Raw genomic sequence first — 22,714 nt, 5'->3', positions numbered from 1 at the left:
CAAACACTGGCACATACCTTTGGTGGTGAAGAAATTGTGAGAATTTCAAACCTGGCCATTGTTGACGAAGAATGCAGTCACACGACCACCATCAGACCTTGTTAGCGAGTATCCAGACGAAATATAGATCCAAAAATATGATCAGAGGAAATGGCAGGAGGTCTCCAACTGGTTCAACCGGGGAAAATCCCCGTTAATGAAGTAATTAAGGAGGTTTTCTGGTAATCCACCTCTCCATGGCGCAGCGCACAAGTACACACATGCTCGACATGGCTGCCTCAAGCGAACTGGCTCTCGCGTCAGACGCGAGGAAGAAGCAAGTCTCTTGGCAGTCGGCCGGGGCATGCGCAGTACGCGCAACCACACGGAGCCAGGAGAATGGCGCGCTGGATACATTAGCTTAAAACGGCATATTGCCGAGCAGTCAATTGACACAGATATTCTAGGGCGCAAGGCCAGTCCAAAAGTTATAAGGGGAGGCACACACTATTTAATATTGTCTCAATATTTAATACCGAAAGTGTACAGTATTAATGTGACTTCTGATTGCAATAATATAATAATTACATTATAACATAATACTTAGTTTCTTTGAAGATCAGAACTAAACCAACTCCCCTTCCAATAAAAAATACCAAGCTGTTGCACTAGATTAAACCACACAGAGTGCACCGACTGAGCAATAACATGTTGACATGACATGACAGACAGCAAGCAAGCAAGCAAGCTAGCTGCGACTGGTGGGTCAGGTACCAAACGTATGACCTTGATTGACCTCCCACGCAATCGCCGGTGCCAACTTATTTCGAGACATGTTACACTTCCGCCAACCTTCAAAACTTAGTTTATCATTAAACTTATTTGTGCAGGCACATATGTTTTGACTGGAAACTTTTGGCTGGCAGTGTACTTACATTTATATGTATAGATATTAAATTTAAGCAATAAAAAAATTAAAAGATTTTGGAATAACCTCTTTTTAAAATGTCAACTTATGGGGTTGAATGACTGGAAGTGGTCAGTGGTCAGATGATGGCATTGTGAGAAACCTTACAGTTTATCCTTGTCTCTGTTGCTCTATAAATAGGACATGAACATCCATTCATCTCATAGTGGTACTTTGTAAATTTAAATTATGACGTTTTGTTTTCCAGATGATCGATTTGTTTTGAAAGAGATGTCTCGTTTGGAAATGCAACTCTTCCTGGACTTCGCACATCACTACTTCAGTTACATACAGCATTGCCATTCATCCCGTCACCCGACACTCCTGGGTAAAATTGTCGGGGTTTACCGCATCAAGTTCCGCAATGCTAACACCACACTGGCCTCTAATCTACTTGTCATGGAGAACCTATTCTATTCTCGCACGGTGACTCACAAGTTTGATCTGAAAGGATCAATCCGGAATCGGTTAGTCAACCCTGCTACTGAAAGGGAAGGAGAAATTGTCCTCTTGGATGAGAACCTGCTCAAAAGTGAGTATAACTGCACATTTCCTATTAAACACGACTAACTAGACACTTGGTGAAAATGCTAGGTTTAACGTCGTCATACCTGTATTGACGCTTAAAGAATGGGGACCTTAAATTTGCTATTTAGTCGACATAACTCATAAGTGAAAAATCAAAATTTTATAAGAACATTTTTTTGTGCTTATCAGTGTAATTATTAAATTTAATCCACAATTTGTAATTGGCACAATTCTCTTTCTATTTTCAACTATATAGGACAGTTTCTTAACTCCCCTATGAAGTCAGGTTTTTGTTACATACAGTACAAGGTCTCCTTTCTTTGGCGATAATATGGTTCATGAACTCTCTTGAAGTCAAGCCTAGATCCTCATAATATGCCTAGAATATTAATATTAAGATTTACTACCGTTATAGATTTATGTACTGTGTTTGTATGTCCAGCCCTTGCCCTGTTTCTCTGCAGGGTCGGTGGGTATGAAGTGAGTTGAATCTTTTTTAGCGAGGTTTTATGAGTTTTTCAGGCTTATCTGAGGAGTAAGTGAGATAAAATAGATTTATGTACTGTCACACTCCTAAATGTTTTTGAAATTTTTCATACACTTTGCTGACATGAAAATAAAAATAAGAAATTCAACTTTTATATGAAGTATTCCAACTTCCTTGCAATACATATTGTGTTCAGGGGTATAAGCACAGAAAATATAATGTACAAATGTTGAATTGTTTAAAAATTGAACGTAAACATGAAGTTTAAAAATTCGTTGAGGTGTATGATGTCGAAGTTTTGGTCAATGCAAGTGGAACTTTTTAAACAAATTGTCACGTCACTCTTATCGGGATTCCATGTAAAACTAGAGGACCTATGGCTATAATAACAATACCAGGTCATGTAAATCTGCATACTTGTTTTGTTTTTTGTTTTAAATTTGTGCACAAACATGATGAGTGAATGTATGTTTCTTTGTAACATAATTAGGAACTATATTCTCTCCTCTATGGAAAAGATGCACACAGTACTACCATCCATTGGATATCTCCCTCTCTCCTCGTCCATTCAGTCAAGTACAGCTCTGTCATCCTATGGACCAAGTCTCAATTCGGTTCTGTTCAAGGTAGCTTCTTTTAGTTCAGCGATCCTCACGCCAATATCTCCTTGGACGCCTTCTAACCAATGTGGTCTTCTCCTTTATTCCTCTTTTGCTACCCACCATTTTGACCATGACATCCTTTTCCAGGGAGGTACTCCTCATTATATGGCCAAAGTAAAATGGTATTTGTCTTACTATACTTCCTTCCTCAAGAATTTGTAGCTTGACCTGGTTGAATATTTTTCTTGTCACTAATTCTGGTTGTCCCATTATTCTTATCACATGTTTCAAACATCAGAGCTCAATTGCATTAATCCTTCCTCCTGTCAGCTTGATTCTGAGTCCCTATTTCATGACCGTAATTAGGTATAGGGAAAATGGTGGCACTGACCAGTCTGCATTTGGTTCTCTCACTGATATCCCTGCTTTTCTAGATGTTTCTCAAGTTTATCATTGCATGCCTTAAAAGTGCCACCCTCTGTTTGACTTCAGGGATGCATTCACCTTCGCAATTTATTTTCTGCCGTCACTGATATTTAAGTATACCCTCAAATGTAATGACACTACGAGTCCATAGTATGAGGGGCGTTCAATATACAGTGGTGGTCAAAATAATAGAGCCACCTGGCAAAGGTTTAGAATAAAGTGCAAATTTATTACTAGACATGTTTGTACTATGATGGAAACAAAATTTTACGTTGTACAGGAACCATTACAACAGAGTCACATTGTACCACAGTCTGTTATATAGATAACACAACTGAAACTAATCAATAATATTCAAAATAATACCAGACCACAGGGTCAAAAAAATAGAGCCAATTGACACAAATATTTTGTACTTGATCTAAGTCTTATGAAATTTACAGGAACAGTCGTTTTTGCATAGGCGTGCATTAGTACTTCGTGGTGTAACCCTTATTTTTGAGGATTTCCCTGCACCTCTTACCCATAGAGTCGACTAAACGCCTGCATTCGTCGCTGCTGATCGCATACAAGGCTCTCTGGATTTCTTCCCAAAGTTTATCTAAAGACGTAGCTTTTGAGCGGTCAGTTCTCTTGTCTACGATCTCCCATAAGTTCTCGATGGATGATGCGTCAGAGGATTGAGGTGGCCACTCTAATACTTCGATATGGTGATATTGAAAAAACTGCCTTATGATCCTTGCAGTATGCTTTGGATCGTTATCGTGCTGAAATTTCCATTTCAGCGGCATTTCCTCTTCAGCATAAGGCAGCATCACATTTGCTAAGATGTCGTTGTACATTTCTGCGTTCATTATGCCGTTGATACGGTGTATTGGACCAAGGCCATACCATGAAAAACATCCCCATACTGTAACACTTCCGCCACCGTACTTCACAGTTTTTAAAGTGTACTTGGGATTAAATTCCTGGTTTGGTGGGTCGCGCACGTAGACTTTTCCGTCTGAGGCAAACCTATTATACTTGGATTCATCGGACCAAAGGATGTTCCTCCATCAAATATTGGGTTTGTGTTCATTTCTCCGGGCGAAGGCCAACCTTTTCCGAACATTAGCTTTTGAAACATGTGGATCCTGTCTCGCAATGCGCCCATTCAATTTTGCGGATCTCAGTCGTCTTTGAATCGTTGAAGTTGATGGTTGAACATCATTTTTGTCGCTAAACAAAATGGCTTTCAGTCGTGGTGGTGACAAAAATGGGTTTCTTTACTTCCCCAGTGATGAGTCTGTCTACGCGAGGAGTAGTTACACGAGGTCGCCCCCTGTTCCCCACCTGCGGCTTTGTTTGTTTTGCCAGTCTAATGGCGTTCTGGACTCGTTTTCGCGAAACGTGTAAATCTTTGGCTCTTTGATCCATGGATATCCCACTTTTGAACATCCGGAACATTACTATACGACCATCATCACTTGTATGCTCTGCTCTGCCCATCTAGAAGAATGTAAACAAAACCAAACGTCAGTTTACATACAAAATAATATTGAGTGGAGGTTTGTTGACAAATAATATCACTAGCCCCCAAAACAACTGCAAAAAATCAATTTGAACGGGACTTCTGTAAAACGGCTCTATTATTTTGACCCATAAGATTCTTACCTTTATGCCTCTTTTCGAACGTCTAGCTCAAACGCTTCCTTTCGCACGACTACAGACAGCAGCGACGTCTTCCCTGATATTGTCTAAAAGGGACTGACAACACGGCACTCGTGGAGATTTTGCGAACTAATAGATATCCTAGTTCTTAATCTCGTCAATAGAGGTGGCTCTATTATTTTGACCGCCACTGTATATTGCACACATTTTATTTCTCGGCCAATTGCGGTGTTAAAAAATTTGAATTTTGTTCGGGACATCTTTTGAATATTCCCGCTTTGTTTCATAGAATTTCATTAATTTTCGATAGGTGGCAGTACTATAACTAGCCTTCAAAGTGGCATCTGTAACAGAGGTGCGTGCCAAACAGAGAGCAGTTATTGAGTTTCTTTTGGCAGATATTTGGATAATCATACGTGCTTGCAGAATGTCTACAGAGACCTGGCAGTGGACAAAAGCATGATGAGTCGTTGGGGGAGGCATGTTTCATCATCACAAGGTCAGGCAAACCGATCTGATCTCCCATGTGCCGGCCAGTTGCACACAGCTGATATCTGCAAAGTTGGAACGTGCGGGTACCCATATTAGGGTTGATCGATGGATCACAATCAAACACCTTGCTGCTGAACTTGACATCTCTGCTGGTATAGTGCTGACACACTGATCCACCAATTGGAGTATTCAAAGCTTTATTCCCGCTGGGTTCCTCAACATCTAACGGGAGACCATACAGAGCAAAGAAGAAACATCTGTGTGGAATTGCTTGCTTGTTATGAGGCTGAAGGTGACAATTTCTTGTCAAACATTGTCACAGGCGATGAAACATGGATTCATCATTTCAAACCAGAAACAAAACGGCAATCCATGGAGTCGCGCCACACCAACTCTCCCACAAAGAAAAAGTTCAAAACCGTACCCTCAGCTGGTAAAATCATGGCTACGGTCTTCTGGTACTGTGTTGGATGTCCGCCCGGATCTCACGCCTTCTGACTTCCATCTGTTTGGCCCAATGAAGGATGCACTCCGCGGGAAGCACTGCATGGATGATGGAGAAGTTATCGATGCAGCACGACATTGGCTCAGACATCGATCAGTCGAGTAGTACCATGCAGGTATACAGGCCCTTACATTATGGTGGTGTAAGGCCATAGCGTTGATTGGAAATTATGTAGAAAAATAGGGTATTGCAGCAAAAGGATTGGGGAATAACATGGTATATTTGAATCCTCAATAAAACCAACTTGCTTTTAGAAAAAAAAAATGTGCTGCATTATATATTGAACTCCCTTCATAACTTCCATGATTCTAAAAACAATACATCGTTGCTAATACATTGTGCACAAGGATTGTTTGGCGTTCTAAGGGTTAATTCTTCCTTTAGTCAGTACAGGATTAAGTGTAAACAAGGTGGGGAAAGATAAAATCAGGAGGAAAATTGATTTGCCTAATGAGGAAATGGAGGTAAATTCAGTAGATTAGAATTTTAAACAGTTGGTGACAGGTCCATAATGGTTATTTTGGATTCAGGAAATGGTGGTTTCAAGCCCCACCATCATCAGTCCTTACTATGATTTCCCATGATTTCCTACTTTCACTAGAGGTATGTGGCAGAGTTGTAACTTTGAATAGCTTTTCAGTCCTAGTCTGTCCTCTCACAAGCATCACAAAATTTCTACGTGTGTTCATCATCGTCGGCTGATACTTGTATTCATATCTCTCCTGTGATTCTTCCAGTATTTTAATACAGGGATGCAGATGCCCTTGATGGCTAAGGAGACCAATCCTGGTATGAAACATACAACTGCATTTGTAGCACCTTATGGAGGGTGGAGGTTGAGCCTGGCATCATTTACGCCTCTGACATTTTTCTACTTCCTATCTATGTTCTATGCCAGCGAGTGCGGTCTTCTATAATGATATATCAAGTACTTGGATCAATGTCAGTACTCCTGAAGGTTGTCTTATTCTTCAGAGTGGCACTATGGGGTCGAGGAAGTCTTAGCTTTCATGCGCTGGATATCTGAGCTTGGTCACCAACGATGGTGACTTATATACTGTTCATCTTTGCTCCCCCTCTTCCTCTCTCTATTATGGCATTAAATAGTACCATTCAAGGTTTTACAAAGTGATTCAGGAGTTGCTGTGAAAAATTGTCAAAGCTCAAGGCACAATTTCACATTTTCTCTTTAAATTATGCATTTGCAGAGTTTGGTGCAACCAAGGTCCCTGACACCATAAATGATGTTAGTTGGTGTAGCATGGTTGCCTCATTCTGGCAGATGTGTTTTTGAGAAAAAATTCTCAGTTTTGGAGTCTAAATGGTTTTGAATGTTCAAGAAATATTACTGTTACTTTTATGGCTGCTTATTGATTTTGTGAGGAATATGCTTGTAAGAAACAGAGGTCGGTTTAATAAAAATTGCCAACTGTGGTTCAGTTTCGAAGTTGAGAACTGAAGATGGTTTCTTTTCCTCTGTTTGTTTCATACAAATCTTATCTTAGATAAAGCCATATAAGGAAGAATGGGAACATTGTTGAGAATACACAATAGGATAAACATAGAGATAGGTCAGTGTGGGGGAAAAAAAAGAAAAAACACACACAAAAAAGAAGGCAGCATGATACAATAGATTGCCAATCTGAGTTGGTGACTGCTGTCAGAACAATGAAGATCTTATGTTCATTTTTATATTTCATATCCTGTTATTTGTTTCCAGTGACTTGCGACTCTCCACTCTACATCTATCCTCACTCCAAGACTGTTCTTATGCAAGCCATCAACAGTGACACGAAGTTCCTTGCATCCCAGTCTGTCATGGACTATTCCCTGCTCGTGGGTCTCGACCAGGAGAGGAAGGAACTGGTTGTTGGGATTATAGATTACATTCGTACTTACACCTGGGACAAGAAGTTGGAGGCTATGGTGAAGTATTACGGCAACCTGGGTGGTGGACAGGGCAAGCTACCTACTGTGGTCTCGCCGGAACTGTACCGTGCACGTTTCATAGCGGCCATGCATCGCTACTTCCTGCCCGTGCCGGACCGTTGGGCTGGTCTCGGTAAAGGTTTGGAATGTTAGCAAAGCTTTGTCACTAGAACTGGTTATATTTAAGTAGGAAGATGCATTACATTTATATTTTAAATATGAATTAAAATTTCATATTATAAGTGACAGAAAAGAAAAGATGTATTATCATCTTTTAACTAAGATTATGAAATGATTGTAACACATATTAGGAACTCAGGATTGTCAAAGGTGGGAGGTACACCTTCACTAGCTGAAATTTTGTAAAATCAAATTGTTACACTTCAGCAACTACAAATACTACTTAAACAAAATGTTGAATTCTCATTAGGGGTGGTGATTTTTAACATTTTGATTTGTATATTTAGTATTTTGTAATGTTTAGACATTTGTGATTTAGTGTTTTATTGAATTTTGAAGGAAAACTTAGAATTTGGGTTAACTCTACTAAATAAATTTGTTTTGGTAATATTAATTAATGTGAAACTAAAATTGCGTTAGGTATAATAAAATTGTGCCTGACTTGGATAATGGACTGACTAAAGTGATTCTATGCAGTCATAGAAGTGCAAGGAGACTGATTCTGCATTTATTTTTAATACAGACTGAATATAACATAAGAAAACAAAAAAAAAAATTGTACTGATGCAAAATCAGAATTATAAAAAGGAAATATACAAAATTCATGAATCACTGACACTGTTGAAGCAAAGCATAGAATATATCTGAACTCTATGTTTTGTCATTTGAGTTCTATCACTTACAATTGAATTCTATTTACTGAAATATCTTTCAACATTTACAATCTAGGTGGGGTCCCAAATACATTGGCTCAGTTTCAGTTTTCAGAAGAGGAATAAAAACATTAATTAAGTTTTATTTCAGAAAATGGTCAATTTCACATCTATATCACATTTTAGCATAAATTTTACATTTTATTTTTTTTGAAACTCATTAAAAGGTATTACAAATACTTTTGTGGCAGTAGAGTTCATCTGTACTAAACCTTTGGGTGCACCACAGCATAATGAAAATAACACAAAAATCTTACCTTTGTGGGAAGTTTTGGCTTGCGACTAGTTTCATGGCTTTGTAGCTGCGTCTTCAGACAAGGAATAATGACAGATTGTTATAGTAATTGACTTTTCCTTGGTCTCCTAACATCAGCAAGTGCTGACATGTTTGTTTTTTGGTTTCTTGGGATATTGCAAAATGGTATTGGAATTGTCCTCTGTCGTGAGTGATTCCATTCCTCAGGTGTTAGAATGGGATGCCAGATGTTACTCAATTGATACCCATCAACTCTTTTCATGTTGAACAGATTGCAGTGAAATACTGTTGCTCCCATCACGAGTCTTGATCAATAGTTGTTTCCGGTGATAACAAACAACCTTGGCACTATCAGAGTTGATTTTTTTTTGTCCTGTGGAGATGGTGTGCTCTGCTAATACCGTCAGAGGTTTCTCGTCTCACATGTATCCTACATGTTCTGTAAGCCTAGTTTCTATGGGTCTGCTGGTTTTACCGACTATAAACTTGTTCAGTGGTGGAGACTGGACCTTTTTTACTGCAATCCATTCAGCATGAAAAGAAATAATGAGTATCATCTGACATCTCATTCTAACACCTGCGGAACAGAACCACTCAAGGCATAAGACAATTCCAATACCGTCTAGTAATATCCAAAGGAACCAACAACAAGCAGCAGGCAGCTCTGATCTTATGACATCAAGGAGGAGTCAAGGAACTAGCATCAATCGGTCATCATTCCTTGTCTGAAGATGTGGCTACGAAACAACAAGTGAAAACATGCCACATGGTAAGATATGTTATTTTAATTATGCTGTGCTGTACAGAAGGGCTTAACATGCATTAGAAAGTAGTTTACAAATCATTAAAAAAGAAAAGTACAAGCCTTTGTAAGCATTTGGCGTAGTATTGCTACTGTAAAAAAACACCATCCCTAATTATCATTGATTACATATGGTAGTGTTCAGATTTATAGAAAGCCTGTCATTTTTTAAACTTGCACATTAATCTGTGCAGCTAAATGGGGTGTGTACTGCAAACACCACAATTCATTGATTCTTCTGCCGAAAGGATTTGAAAACTAACGTTAACAACATACTTTAGAATCTCTAAGTTTGGTTGGTTTGAGTCCTGTTGGTGGCAAAAATTTCACCATCAGAATGTTGGCCAGCTGGGTAGAAGAATTGGTGGGAAGTTTCAAGATTGTGAGCAACTGTAAAATGACCTCGATAATATTGTGAGATGGAAAGTAGGCAATGGTATGATAATAAACGAGGTTAAAAGTCAGGTTGTGAGTTTCACAAAAATAATAGGAAAAGTCCTCTTAGTTTTAATTACTCCATTGATGGGGTGAAAGTTTCTTTTGGGTATCATTGTAAGTTCCTAGGTGTTAATATAAGGAAAGATCTTCATGGAATAATCACATAAATGGGACTGTAAATAAAGGGTACAGATCTCTGCACATGGTTATGAGGGTATTTAGGGGTTGTAGTGAGAATGTAAAAGAGAAGGCATGTAAGTCTCTGGTAAGACCCCAACTAGATTATGATTCCAGTGTATGGGACCCTCACCAGGATTAATTGATTCAGGAACTGGAAAAAATCCAAAGAAAAGCAGCTCGATTTGTTCTGGGTGATTTCTGACAAAAGAGTAGTGTTAAAAAAAATGTTAACAGTATTGAACTTCATTTCAGTTCTGTATTGACTTTAAATATCTAAGATAAAATTCTAAAAGAATTTAATTGTATAAAGTCCACCTGTTCAATACAGTTTGCAATTTGATAAATGGTCTGTCTAAAAAGCTACATAGGACATGTTTTCGACCTAGCCTAGAAGTCATCAGCTAAAATCACATAAAGACAAAAGACATATACAAAAACAGTGATGCATGAAATACAATCAACAAATGCAATGAAATTCGCCAGTCAGTGGAGGTCAACACCGACCCAACTTGATCTATACAAGTACAGGGCTGGAGGAAAGAGGAAATCCTGGCTATACTTGGATTCTCTATGAAGAAATGTAATAGATTTTTAAAACTTCACTCCATTTCCAGAAGCATGACAAATAGAACATTTAAGTCTTCACAATTTCAAGTATTTCCTCCAGCTAACCAATAGTTGTATTAAATACGATTGGACTCACACCTGTTACAGCTAAATTCGTTCAAGATTGAAGCTACGTACATTTTAAATATAGATTGTTGTTGCATTTGTTTGTATTTTATCTCAAGTCTTTTATCTTTATGTTATTTTAGCCAATGATGACATCTAGGCTAGGTCCAAACATGTCCTGTGTAGCTTTTTAAACAGACCATTTATCAAATGGCAAACGTGTATTGAACAGGTGGACTTTATACAATTACATTCTTTTAGAATTTTATCCTAGATAATACAAAAATGTTGCAAAGATTGGGTTGGGAAGACTTGGGAGAAAGGAGACGAGCTGCTCGACTAAGTGGTATGCTTCCAGCTGTCAGTGGAGAGATGGTGTGGAATGACATTAGTAGACGAATAAGTTTGAGTAGTGTCTTTAAAAGTAGAAAAGATCACAGTATGAAGATAAAGTTAGAATTCAAGAGGACAAATTGGGGCAAATATTTGTTTATAGGAAAGGAAGTTAGGGATTGGAATAATATACCAAGGGAGGTGTTCAATAAATTTCCAATGTCTTTGCAATCATTTAAGAAAAGGCTAGAAAAACAACAGATAGGGAATCTGCCATCTGGGTGACTGCCCTAAATGCAGATCAGTAGTGATCGATCGATCGATTGATTGATTGATTGATTGTTCAGTTTCTAATCTGTAGATTGCATACCAAAAGCCTGGATTCACTTCCAAACCTCTCCACAGTATTCAACCTGCCTGGTGACCATGCTCGTTAAGAAATCAGGTGAGCGAGGGCAAATGACTGTTGATGATGATTCGTCCATCAGATGGGAATGCATATTATGTTGTGGAAGTATTTCCTTGCCCTGGTACCACGTGGAAAGAAGATTTTTTTTAAAAAAAGATGGTCTTTACATGATAATGGAAAATTATTTCTCAGCAAATTCAAACGTTAGTACGTCGGAGGCGTATTTACATTTGAATGTGGTGGTGCAGACTGATGAAAACTGTTCTGAACCCTATTGTTATAAACAATATTTAGATTTATTTTACTCAGCCTTGCACATTACACAGTATATTCGTAGCAGGTAACTTTGAGTTGTCATCACAGCATTCAGAACTGAATGTTCAATTTGAATGACCCCAGGCCGCAACATGATCAGAATGACCAAGACCGCCATGGCTTAATCAGGAGAGTATCAGATGTGAAATCCAGAGGTTGAGAATTCAATTCCCACCAATGTCTGGCTGGCCTTTTTTTTCTGTACCTAACATCTCTTCAGCATGTAGGGATGGTGATTCTGTATGTTGAACTGGTTGGAGCTTCAACAGCTCCATCGGCTGTCACAAATGGCTTATACATCGATGAAGAGGTTTTCTGGGGAAATGAAGAGTGAGGTAGTTTTCCATTGTTTTCTTCACCAAGCCAGATGTTGCTATTACATATCAGCCCTATGAGCAGAATTGTCACACCATTCATAACAGGGATTGGCTGCATAAGCAATGGCATTACTAGCATTGCTCATACTTTAGTTACTTTCATATCGACAAAGCCAAGGATAAGACTGAGACAGTACAAGGAATGTATTTTGTTCCACCTCATACCAGAAGACACCTGGTTCTCACCAGCAAAACCAACTTAGGGTTTTCAAACCAGAAGTTTTAGATTTTGTAATATTTATACATGTTTAATTTAATTTTATAGAGAAACATAGTATTTGAGTTAAAATGGATAAATAGATAATGTCTAGTGATATAATGTGAAACTAAAATTGCATTTTCATAGAGAAATAAATAAAAATGCTTCATATACAGTATAATAAAATTGTACATTTATTTTAAATTGATATATGCTGAAGCATAACTTACAACAAAAGAGAACAAATTTATACCAATGCAAAATCAGAATGATGAAAAAAAAATTATTCAAAATTAACTCAAGTCATATTCATTAATCAGAGACAGCGTTGAAGAAAACCATAGAACCTACCTGAACATTTTCTTCTGTCATTTGCGTTCTCATTTCACTTGCAATTAAATTGTATTTATTGCAATTTTTTCTGCACAGCTGCTAAAGCAAACTCTGGGTATTTGAGATTAACAACCAGGAGCTTTTGCAGGGAGCCCAAACTCCTAGATTTCCAGAATAAAAATTTAAAAAAAAACATGAATAAAGTTTTATTTGAAAAAATCATTGCATACATTTACATTTTTTCTTTTTTCAAAATGCATTAAAAAGTGATTTACAGGTTATGAAAATACAGAGGTACATGCCTTTATAACCATATTGTCTATCGCTGGTGCAAAAAAATCACCATCCCTAACTATATGTACTCGACTCGACCTAATAAGCTGGAAGTCAAATTCACTTACACAATGTTGGAGGTGTTCGATCATGTTATCCTTAACACTATGCAAAATATGTTGTCCAATGAGGTACTATGCAAACTTCAATGAAAGTGACACAAATCTGTGATTTTTCACTGTACTTTCAGTTGTGTCCTTCACTACTAAACTATCTCCTGAGAAATGTAATTCAGTCAGAGGCAAGCCTAGACCATAGGATGTAATAAAAGACTTTTCCACATCATATTTTTCTGCCCCACTGGATATCTGATTGTCAGTGTGTAGTGTTTCATCAGTTAATCTAAAAATGTCACTTCCTGCAGGAAAGATTCTTCCTTATTTATTTTCTTCAGGAAGTAGCACAGTTGGCTACATGTGGGATTGTGTTCCTAGGAGAGCAGTTCAGTATTTGAGGAATCTTGTTTACAGTTTACCCAATATAAGTATTTTCTTTAAAATGAAAAGAAGACATGTCAAAGCCTTGCTATGTCTGCGTATTCTGAGTGATGTTGGCAATTTTATTTAGGCAAGTCACTGTTTACACATGTAAATATAGGTGATTTTTGTTGTGTTGCTCTTCCTGGGTTGTCCTTCGAGGAGCTTGTTCATCTGTGATGTAAATTAAGATCTACTCTTTTGTATGAATTGCAGTATTAATGTGTACTCAGGTGAAGTTGTGAGAAGCTCATTGTAAAAATAATTATAAGAAATTTGTAACTTTCCAAACAAGGATCATTGTGCATTTCTTTCTGTATATATAGAAAATAAATACAAGTCTATATTAATAAAGCGAATATTCTGTTAACTTTTTTTTTTTCATATTTACCTTTCAACGTCTGAACTGAATTCCTTGTGTATTTTTTCTTTCTTTTAGAAGATATCGGTAACAAATAACTCTACCTATAACCCTTATGGAATGACACAAAATTTCTGGTTGCCAGGTCTCCATTGGCAACCAAGAATTTGAAACATGTGACCAGGCTTTAAAATTGGCTCTTCACAAAAGACAACAGTGGTTTCTTATACCATTTTATATTAGAAATCTTGTTTCAGTTTCAAATATTTTTAATACTTTAATCTTTTATTAGTGATACTTTTCACTGCTGTTAAGCAGTTCATGTTATTTGCCAATGACAAAAAAACAAAAGTCATAAAAGGTCTAACACTAACAATGAAGAAGTTAGTAATGAATGTGCTCCTGGTGCAAACCCAAATGTCTCTGAAATAAGCTGAGAGTAAAGCAGCCTGTAAAAGTGTAAGAGTTTGCCTTCCTGTTCTGTAGAAAGAAAACATCGAAACACCTTTTCCTGTTAAAAGGAAATTCAGCCAAGATTGGTTCCTAGTCATTTTGAGTGGTTGTTACAATATGATGCGATTAGTCTCACAGCATACAAATATTGTAAACAGATGCCACCCAGTTTTAATAATTTTTCCTGTATGGAAAAAAACTAAAATTAGAAGGGGGAATAAATATTTGATAACTTCGATTTTATTTGTGAGGAATAAATTTAAGTTGTGGCGAAAGTATTTAAAGTGGCTAGTGCTTTCAGACTTCAAATTTCATAACCTGCTGTAAGTGATCTCAGCTGGAGAGTATGGAGTGTCGATCACATGACCCGAAGCTAATGACTCTGTCAAGGCATCCATTTACCTGTGTAAGGCTCCTCGCTTCCTCTTTGCTATCACATCTTCCTTAAGCAACTTTGTTCTCTTTTGACCGTATGAAGAACAAAAAAAAAGTGAAAATGAAAAAAATCATTAGGGCACAGAAATCTTACTACCATCAGGGTCTGAAGAAAACACTATCGACCTAAGGAGGTCAAGATAGGAAAGATGAAAGTGAGGAGCCTAGCACAAGTTACTGAAAGCAAAATAAAAAATCAGACTCGGCTAGAAACCCACTGGTCAACACCCTCGCATAAAGTGAAAAGCAGGATACAACAGGAATTACCTTAACAGTAAATAATCACATCTAGTTATACAAGGTATTCTGCAAAAAGGTTCAATATTTAAAGAGGTGATGGAATGCATGAAAACAAAAAAAGCCTACTAATGTAGGTCCTGAAATTCAACTCTCTTTTCTCAATTTAAGCTGAAGGTCTAGATAACATTTCAATATCCACGATTTCTACCTTTGATTTCTCTAAGGCATTTGACTCTGTTAACCACATGTTGTTTGTTGCTACGCTGAAGTCAACTGGTTTCTTGCCAAGTGCTCTGTTGTGGTTTGATCATATTTGTAACATAGATCATAAAGAGTCACTTTTCTTTATCAATCCTCTAGCTGAGAATCGGTGAAAAAAATGAAATGGCGTATGGCTTTTAGTGCCGGGAGTGTCCGAGGACAAGTTCAGCTCGCCAGGTGCAGATCTTTTGACTTGACACCCGTAGGTGACCTGTGCGTCGTGATGAGGATGAAATTATGATGAAGATGACACATACACCTGCGAAATTAACCAATGATGGTTAAAATTCCTGACCCTGCTGAGCATCAAATCCAGAACCCGTGACCAAAGGCCGGCACGCTAACCATTTAGCCATGGAGCCGGACACTGGGAATCGGTAAACTGTGGCATACCACAAGAATCAGCCATTGGTCCATTAGACTTTTCTATTCATTTTTATGATATCTCTAAAGTCTTTGAAAGCAGTGGCTTTCACATGTATGCTGACGACTAACAAGCTTAGTTCCACTTTAGTCCCAATAATGCATACCTTCTTCTATAAAGCACTTTAATCAATACATCTCAAGATGGATGAAATAGGTAATAAATTTCATATTAATCTGTATTGAAGAGCAATATAATGTAAAGCTAAAGGTTTCCACCTATTTAATACTATCTGTTGAAATTAGTTTCGGTCTTACTAGAGACCATCATCAGTCAAAATCAATACAAGTTAAGGCAAAACATGAATTATGGATAAAATTTATGAAGCAAGCATGTGCTGCTTTTGTTTTACATTGGATGAAATAGAGCGTACATCCTAAATCAGCTCTAATTAAATGTGGCTAAGACCGTGCTTATTTACATAGGTTACACAAAATGCCTGAAAACTTTGAATCTCAATTCATCCCCAGCAATAAAGTTTCTCTTACAATGACGATGTTAACAATCTAGGACTAATTTTATGATCATACATTACATAAAAAAGTTGTCATCCATGCATATTCTTATGTACACTATCCTACATGCGAAAGCAACTTGTTCTCCGTCTGATATTCCACTCCATCAACTATACTGTTCACCTATTCCATTGCACACTTGCTCTTGCCCAGTAACAAGCAGCTTCTAATCAGATATGAAATCTTCACTTCCAAACATCACATTTCAGATTAAACACTCATTTCCATTTCACACTGCTTGAAACTTTAGTTTAAATCCCCCATATTTCCCCATCTCCTATCCCACCTACATCATTTAAAAACCCAAGATGCCCCCTCCCCATGGGTTTATGGGTTGGGGGTGGGAAGAAAAAACTAAAAACATTCATGTTCATCCACCCATCCGTCTTTCTTTGCAAGATGCTTTACATCCCACCGGCACCGATAGGTCTTATAACAACGATTTTCACACTTCTAGTCATTTATCCCAGCAAATCATTCATTGACCAAACCTCACACTCTATCGATCACACATCACTCTATGCCGCATAATAAAAATCACTCAATTAGCCATCAAATCATAACTTCACTCTCCGTTACAGCCAAGAGACTGAAATCAATCTCTCTCCCCCCAAAACTTCTCACTTCTTTTTACCCAACTCCTCTTTTCTTAACATCTCTTTCAGCCTGCCAACATCCCCTGCCAGAGAGAGGGCATTACTCTGTATGCCTACCTTACCCGTTAATGGTAACGACAAACGTTCTATGATTTATTGATCATCACACTGAGTGAGTTGTCTGTATGGATAGGGGTGCACAGCTTGAGCTTACATTTAGAGATAGTGGGTTTATTGAACCCAACTGCCGGCAGCCCCGAAGATGGTTTTCTGTGGTTTCCCATTTTTTACACCAGGCAAATGTTGGGGCTGTGACTTAATTAAGGCCATGAATGCTTCCTTTCCACTCCTTGGCCTTTCCTATCCCATCCTCGCCTTAAGATCTTTCAGTGTCTGTGTAACGTAAAGAAACTTAATGTAAAAACCAGAGCTAAAAGGTTTCCACCTATTCAATATTTATTTATAGTAACCTAAAAAAAAGTTACATATATCTGAAACTAGTTTTAGTCTTATTAGAGACCATCATCAGTCAAAATCATAAAGTTAAGGAAGGGCATGAATTATAATAGATACAATTTATGAAATAAGAGTTTATTGTTGACAGTCGGTGCAAGACAAATAAAGAGTTGAATAATTAATAATGACCACGATCACACTTCTTCTAGTGTAAGTTCTCAACGTTTTCTTCCAATCTGAAGAATGCACCTCCCACACTTAAAACACTTGAAGAATCTTCCTGAATTCAGTATACATCATCAGTCAAAATCAAAGTTAAGGCAAGTCATGAATTATAATAGATAAAATTTACGAATTAAGACTTTGTTGTTGTCATTCGGTGCAAGACAAATAAAGAGTTGAATAATAAATAATCATCACGATCACATTTCTTCTAGTGTAAGTTCTCAACGTTTTCTTCCAATTTGAAGAATGCACCTCGCAAAAGACCAGGTCAAACACTTCAAAAATCTTCCTGAATTCAGTATAGCTGAAATAAGTAAACTGACCTGGTCTTTTGGGAGGTCCATTCTTTAAATTAGAAGAAAACGTTGAGAACTTACACTTGAACAAGTGTGATTGTGATGAGCGTTTATCATTCAACTCTTTACTTGTCTTGCACCAAATGTCAACACCACACACTTATTTTATAAATTCTATCTATTATAATTCATGTCTTGCCTTAACTTTATAATTTTGCCTGTTCATGGTCCCTAACAAGACCGAAACTAGTTTCAAATGTATGTAACATTTTTAGGTTACAATAAATAAGAATTGAATAGGTGGAAACCTTTAACTCTTGTTTTATATTGCTCTTCAATACAGAATAATATGGAAGTTATTACCTACGAGTAAAGGCAATGCGGTTTGAGAGAGAGCAGAACTCTGCATTCAAGAGGACAGTTGGCTGACCTCACCTTTGGCTTTCCTGAGAGTGGTTTTGTGTTATTACTAGAGCCCGGATTATATGTAATTACATATTCTGTACCCATATATGTAAGCTACAAGAAAAGCTAAAATGTTGGTGGATGACACTAAAAGGAACATTATTCCAGGAACTTAAAGTTACATATTTCGATGCATAATAAATATTTTGATAAATATTACATATTTTGAAGGATATAGCACATTTGAAAGAGAACACGATACTTTTTTCACTAATTTTACATCGATTTAACTATTTTAATTAAACACTTGAAGATAGTTCAAAGAGCCTGTATGTTACTAACATCTAAGAATAATTTAAAGTGAGGTGTTCTGTCGAAGAATCGCATCCGTTAGCTATGTTGATGGTACAAGTCTTGGGTGTCTCGAGTTGTGTCTATCAATCTTCCCTTGCACAAACATTGTCATATTATTCTCTCAGATTCAGTGACTCTTCTTTTGTGATCCCTTTGCCAGCCCTCGGTTTAATGTAATATGTCAAAAGCGCCTTTTATTGCCCAAGCTTCACTTCCACAAAGGGCGACACTCCATACAAAAGTCTTCAGAAACATTTCTCTAATAAGCATATTCGTGTTTGATGATATCAAATTTCTTCTCGCTTGATAAGGTCCTTCTTTGCTTGAGCAAGTCTACAATTGAATATTTATTTGCCGAACAATTTGAAATGCGCACCACTGACTTCATTTGATATTGAAAGGTCTTTTTCTATATATGAGAACATCCTAAGAGACAGAAGGCATTTGATGACCACAAAAAATTTGGAAAAATATTTAGTTATTAACTGTGCCTCCAAATGAAATTAGAGGTTGAATAACATCTGCACTTTTAACTTTTTTTGGTTTTGTTTCTTTTTCTGTGTACAAGAATACATCAAATAAAGCTTAGATATTAAGTTACATTTTTTTATTTTTTTATTTACATAGTTTACGCCCACATTGGAGCACTTAAATCAAACCCAAATACATTTATGTTAACAAACTATTAACTGAAGATTTAGCTTGCATTATCTTCCTTTCCCAAAACCTCTTCATTCTGGCTGACCTGGCTGCCCTTTCTTCACCAGATATGACATATTGTTTGTGTTGTACAGTTTTTAATGACAATCTTATTTGTTTGTTCTTGAGAATCCTTTTTTCTTCTCTACTTTCAATTTGCTTCATTGTAATATTCAGCTCTTCTAAATCATTCTGAACTTCTTTAAACCAATTATTTTTTGTTTTATTTTTCCAAGAGTAATTAAATAGTCGTTTAATTTTTTATTTATTACATATTTAACTACATATTTTGTCAATTTTAACTTCATATTTATGTACATAATTCTCATTTTTATATTACATATAATCTGGGCTCTCCATTTTCACTATCAGGAAAATGCCAGGACATTTCCTTTTGTAGGCCACAGCCAATACTTTCTCACCCTTCACTGCACCACCTCAAATCACTTTAAGAATAATTTAAAGTGAGGTGTTCTGTCGAAGAATCGCATCCGTTAGCTATGTTGATGGTACAAGTCTTGGGTGTCTCGAGTTGTGTCTATCAATCTTCCCTTGCACAAACATTGTCATATTATTCTCTCAGATTCAGTGACTCTTCTTTTGTGATCCCTTTGCCAGCCCTCGGTTTAATGTAATATGTCAAAAGCGCCTTTTATTGCCCAAGCTTCACTTCCACAAAGGGCGACACTCCATACAAAAGTATTAGGACTACCCACCTAACCAACACTGTACAGACATGATTGAATTTTCATTCTACATCATTAAAAGTAGGTCCAACAGTGGATCGAAACGATGGATCCTACATATTTGTACAGTGTTGATTACGTGGAAGTTTTAATAAAGTTCTGGTTACTGAAACTAGGAAATCAACATGGAAAATGAAAAATTGCATTAAGACCTCCAATAACTGTAGTACATCTCCTGGCCAGAGAGAGGGTGTCACCCTCCAAGTAGGCCGCCGTACCCCTTTATGGTACGGAATGAAAACTTGAAGGGAAAGAAATCAATATACCTGCAATACAGCTGAGACAGAAAAGTTGCTGAAGTCACCGCAAGCAAGGGTACACTACCACCTGTGATATCGCAAGCATGACACTATGGTTAATTTAGTGTTTGTCAACATGGAATATTTAAATGAACACCTTGGGCACTGCCACACAGTATCAAAAGGAAGATTTTTGTGGCACAGATACTGTTACCGATAGAACATGCCAGATGTGGTTTTTCAAGATTTTGGTATGAAAATCTTTCTTTAAAAGACCAATGGTGCCAAAGGATTGTCAGTAATCATATAATGTAACCTACCCACCCATCTGGCCCATCCAATAATATTTGGATCAAAAGCACACACGAGTCTGATGCCTCATATTTTTTAGTTTTGTGCCGTACATTTTACAGACATCCTACAAACATCAGGCTCTCCTGGTGTGTGCGCATTCTCTATGCTATGGACTGCAGAATATTGCTCCCAAATGGATGCAAAAACCCGCTACTACCAAAAATGAAACATTTGGCAGTATGTGAAATTTTTTTTTTTTTTTTGTTTTTTTTTGTTTGCTAGTTGCTTTACCTCGCACCGACACAGATAGGTCTTATGGCGACGATGGGACAGGAAGGGGCTAGGAGTGGGAAGGAAGTGGCCGTGGCCTTAATAAGGTACAGCCAACCATTTTCAGGGCTGCCGACAGTGGGGTTCGAATCTACTACCTCCTGAATACTGGCCGCACTTAAGCGGCTGCAGCTATTGAGCTCGGTTGATAATACTTTAGGTCTACATGTAGTGAAATGGACAAACTAACTTAACTGATTATGCATTGTCTACGTAGACTGGTTGGAATGGGTATGGATCATGTGAGCTTGTAATGTACACAGGTTCAGGTTAAACTCCCCAGTAGGAATCTATTGCATTTTTATTTCTCTGTCACCCCTAATGTTGTGGGTTGGTTTTGTTTATTTATTTTAGTAGAGTTACGGTCATCAGACCTCTTCTACCTTACCAGAAAAGTAATGCAACTACGAAAAAATAATTAAGATAATGGCTATGTTGTCTCGCACATGCTTGTTCCATGATTGAATGCTTATGTGGCCCTGAAAAGAGCAGTTTAATAAGCAGGGCTCTACTAGACTTGCTAATTGTCCCGTATTATGCTGGATTTCCCACACTTGAGGAGGAAAAGTTATTGCCCATACTACCGTTGTACGGAATATCAAATGTCCCACACTTCATTTTGTGTCTAAACTTTGCATTTAAAAATGTATAATTTCACATATGAAGGGTACAGGGAAAATACAATTATGTCATTTCAGTAGTTTCCTGCAAATTCAATTCTGAAAGCCATTTGTAATCAAAGTTGGTGACGGATACAAACATTCATTTGGCAGTAAGTGTAACTCATCATCAATGAAAGCTACATGACAATGTAAAATGTTGTTATAGATTTCATCTGTACAACAGCAAAGTGTAAAGGTGAAGAAAAAAATTAATGCTGATAAAAAGAAGTAGAATCAATTGATACTTTTTTTCTTTATCTGGTACAAAGTATACTTTTTATTTTAGGCAATCTCTAAATTGAGGAATGTTAATATATATAAAACAAAATTGTTTTATATTCACAGTGCAGTCCAGTCATGATCAACATTAGGGTCAGTCAGGGTAAATGAGACATTTTTTACAACTTTGTTCATAAATTACAAACTACAACAGTGACAGTTATACAAAAAATCATAATAAGTTATGACTGGTATTACAAAAAACACTGGAAACAACAGATTACTATATATTCATTAACTTTTGAAAAATAAATATAAATGTGTATCTCATTTTTAACCTGCAAAAGGGGGAATTGTGAGACAACCCAGGGGAAAAGTGAGACAGTATTGTAGCAGACTGTAAAATCATGTTGGAGAGTTAATAGGGTAATTGTGAGACAGCTTAGGGTCAAAGGAAGACAGGAAAAAATCTGGGTGTAATAGTTTGCAACACTTTCCTCAGTTTTATTATAGGAACAAAATGGCCATGTTTTGATACCACGAAATTTAGGCTTGAGATGCATTTTTATACTCATTACTGACAAAAATTACTTAGTATAGACTGTTGACATTATACCATCTAATTAAATGGTACCTGAGCTTTATGCCTGAATTTATGTTACATTTTAATTATACTAAATAAATACATAGTGCCTATTGTAATCAGAATGGTGAAAAAAATGAGACATCACTTGGTTTAAACTGACTTAACAGAAAATGTAGGAGTTCTAATTGTTTTTTTGTTTTTTTTTCAAAAACATCAACTGTTCCTGGGAATGCAAATGTAATGCCTCTACCTTTCCCTGTTATTATTGGAACAGGCAATTTCCCTAGTAATTTTGACTTTTCCACAACAGATACATCATTTTCATTAAGCCTTAACA

The 22,714-nt window shown here is 37.1% G+C and overlaps 1 protein-coding gene across 1 annotated transcript in view; it reads left to right on the top strand.

Annotated features, from left to right (window-relative positions):
- Nucleotides 1-17,796, top strand: part of fab1 (fab1 kinase) — a 296,509-nt gene extending 278,713 nt beyond the window's left edge. The window contains exons 30-31 of the mRNA XM_067159454.2: nucleotides 1,155-1,478; nucleotides 7,357-17,796. Of these exons, the coding sequence (XP_067015555.2) occupies nucleotides 1,155-1,478; nucleotides 7,357-7,718 (686 nt within the window). The 3' untranslated portion in view covers nucleotides 7,719-17,796. The remainder of the gene's footprint in view (nucleotides 1-1,154; nucleotides 1,479-7,356) is intronic.
- The last annotated feature ends 4,918 nt before the right edge of the window (nucleotides 17,797-22,714 follow it).

Source organism: Anabrus simplex, chromosome 1 (genome assembly GCF_040414725.1).
Source record: "Anabrus simplex isolate iqAnaSimp1 chromosome 1, ASM4041472v1, whole genome shotgun sequence".
In the NCBI taxonomy this organism is placed as follows: domain Eukaryota; kingdom Metazoa; phylum Arthropoda; class Insecta; order Orthoptera; family Tettigoniidae; genus Anabrus; species Anabrus simplex.
The sequence above is the reverse complement of the archived record's forward strand: the minus strand, read 5'-3'. Positions and strand labels throughout refer to the sequence as shown.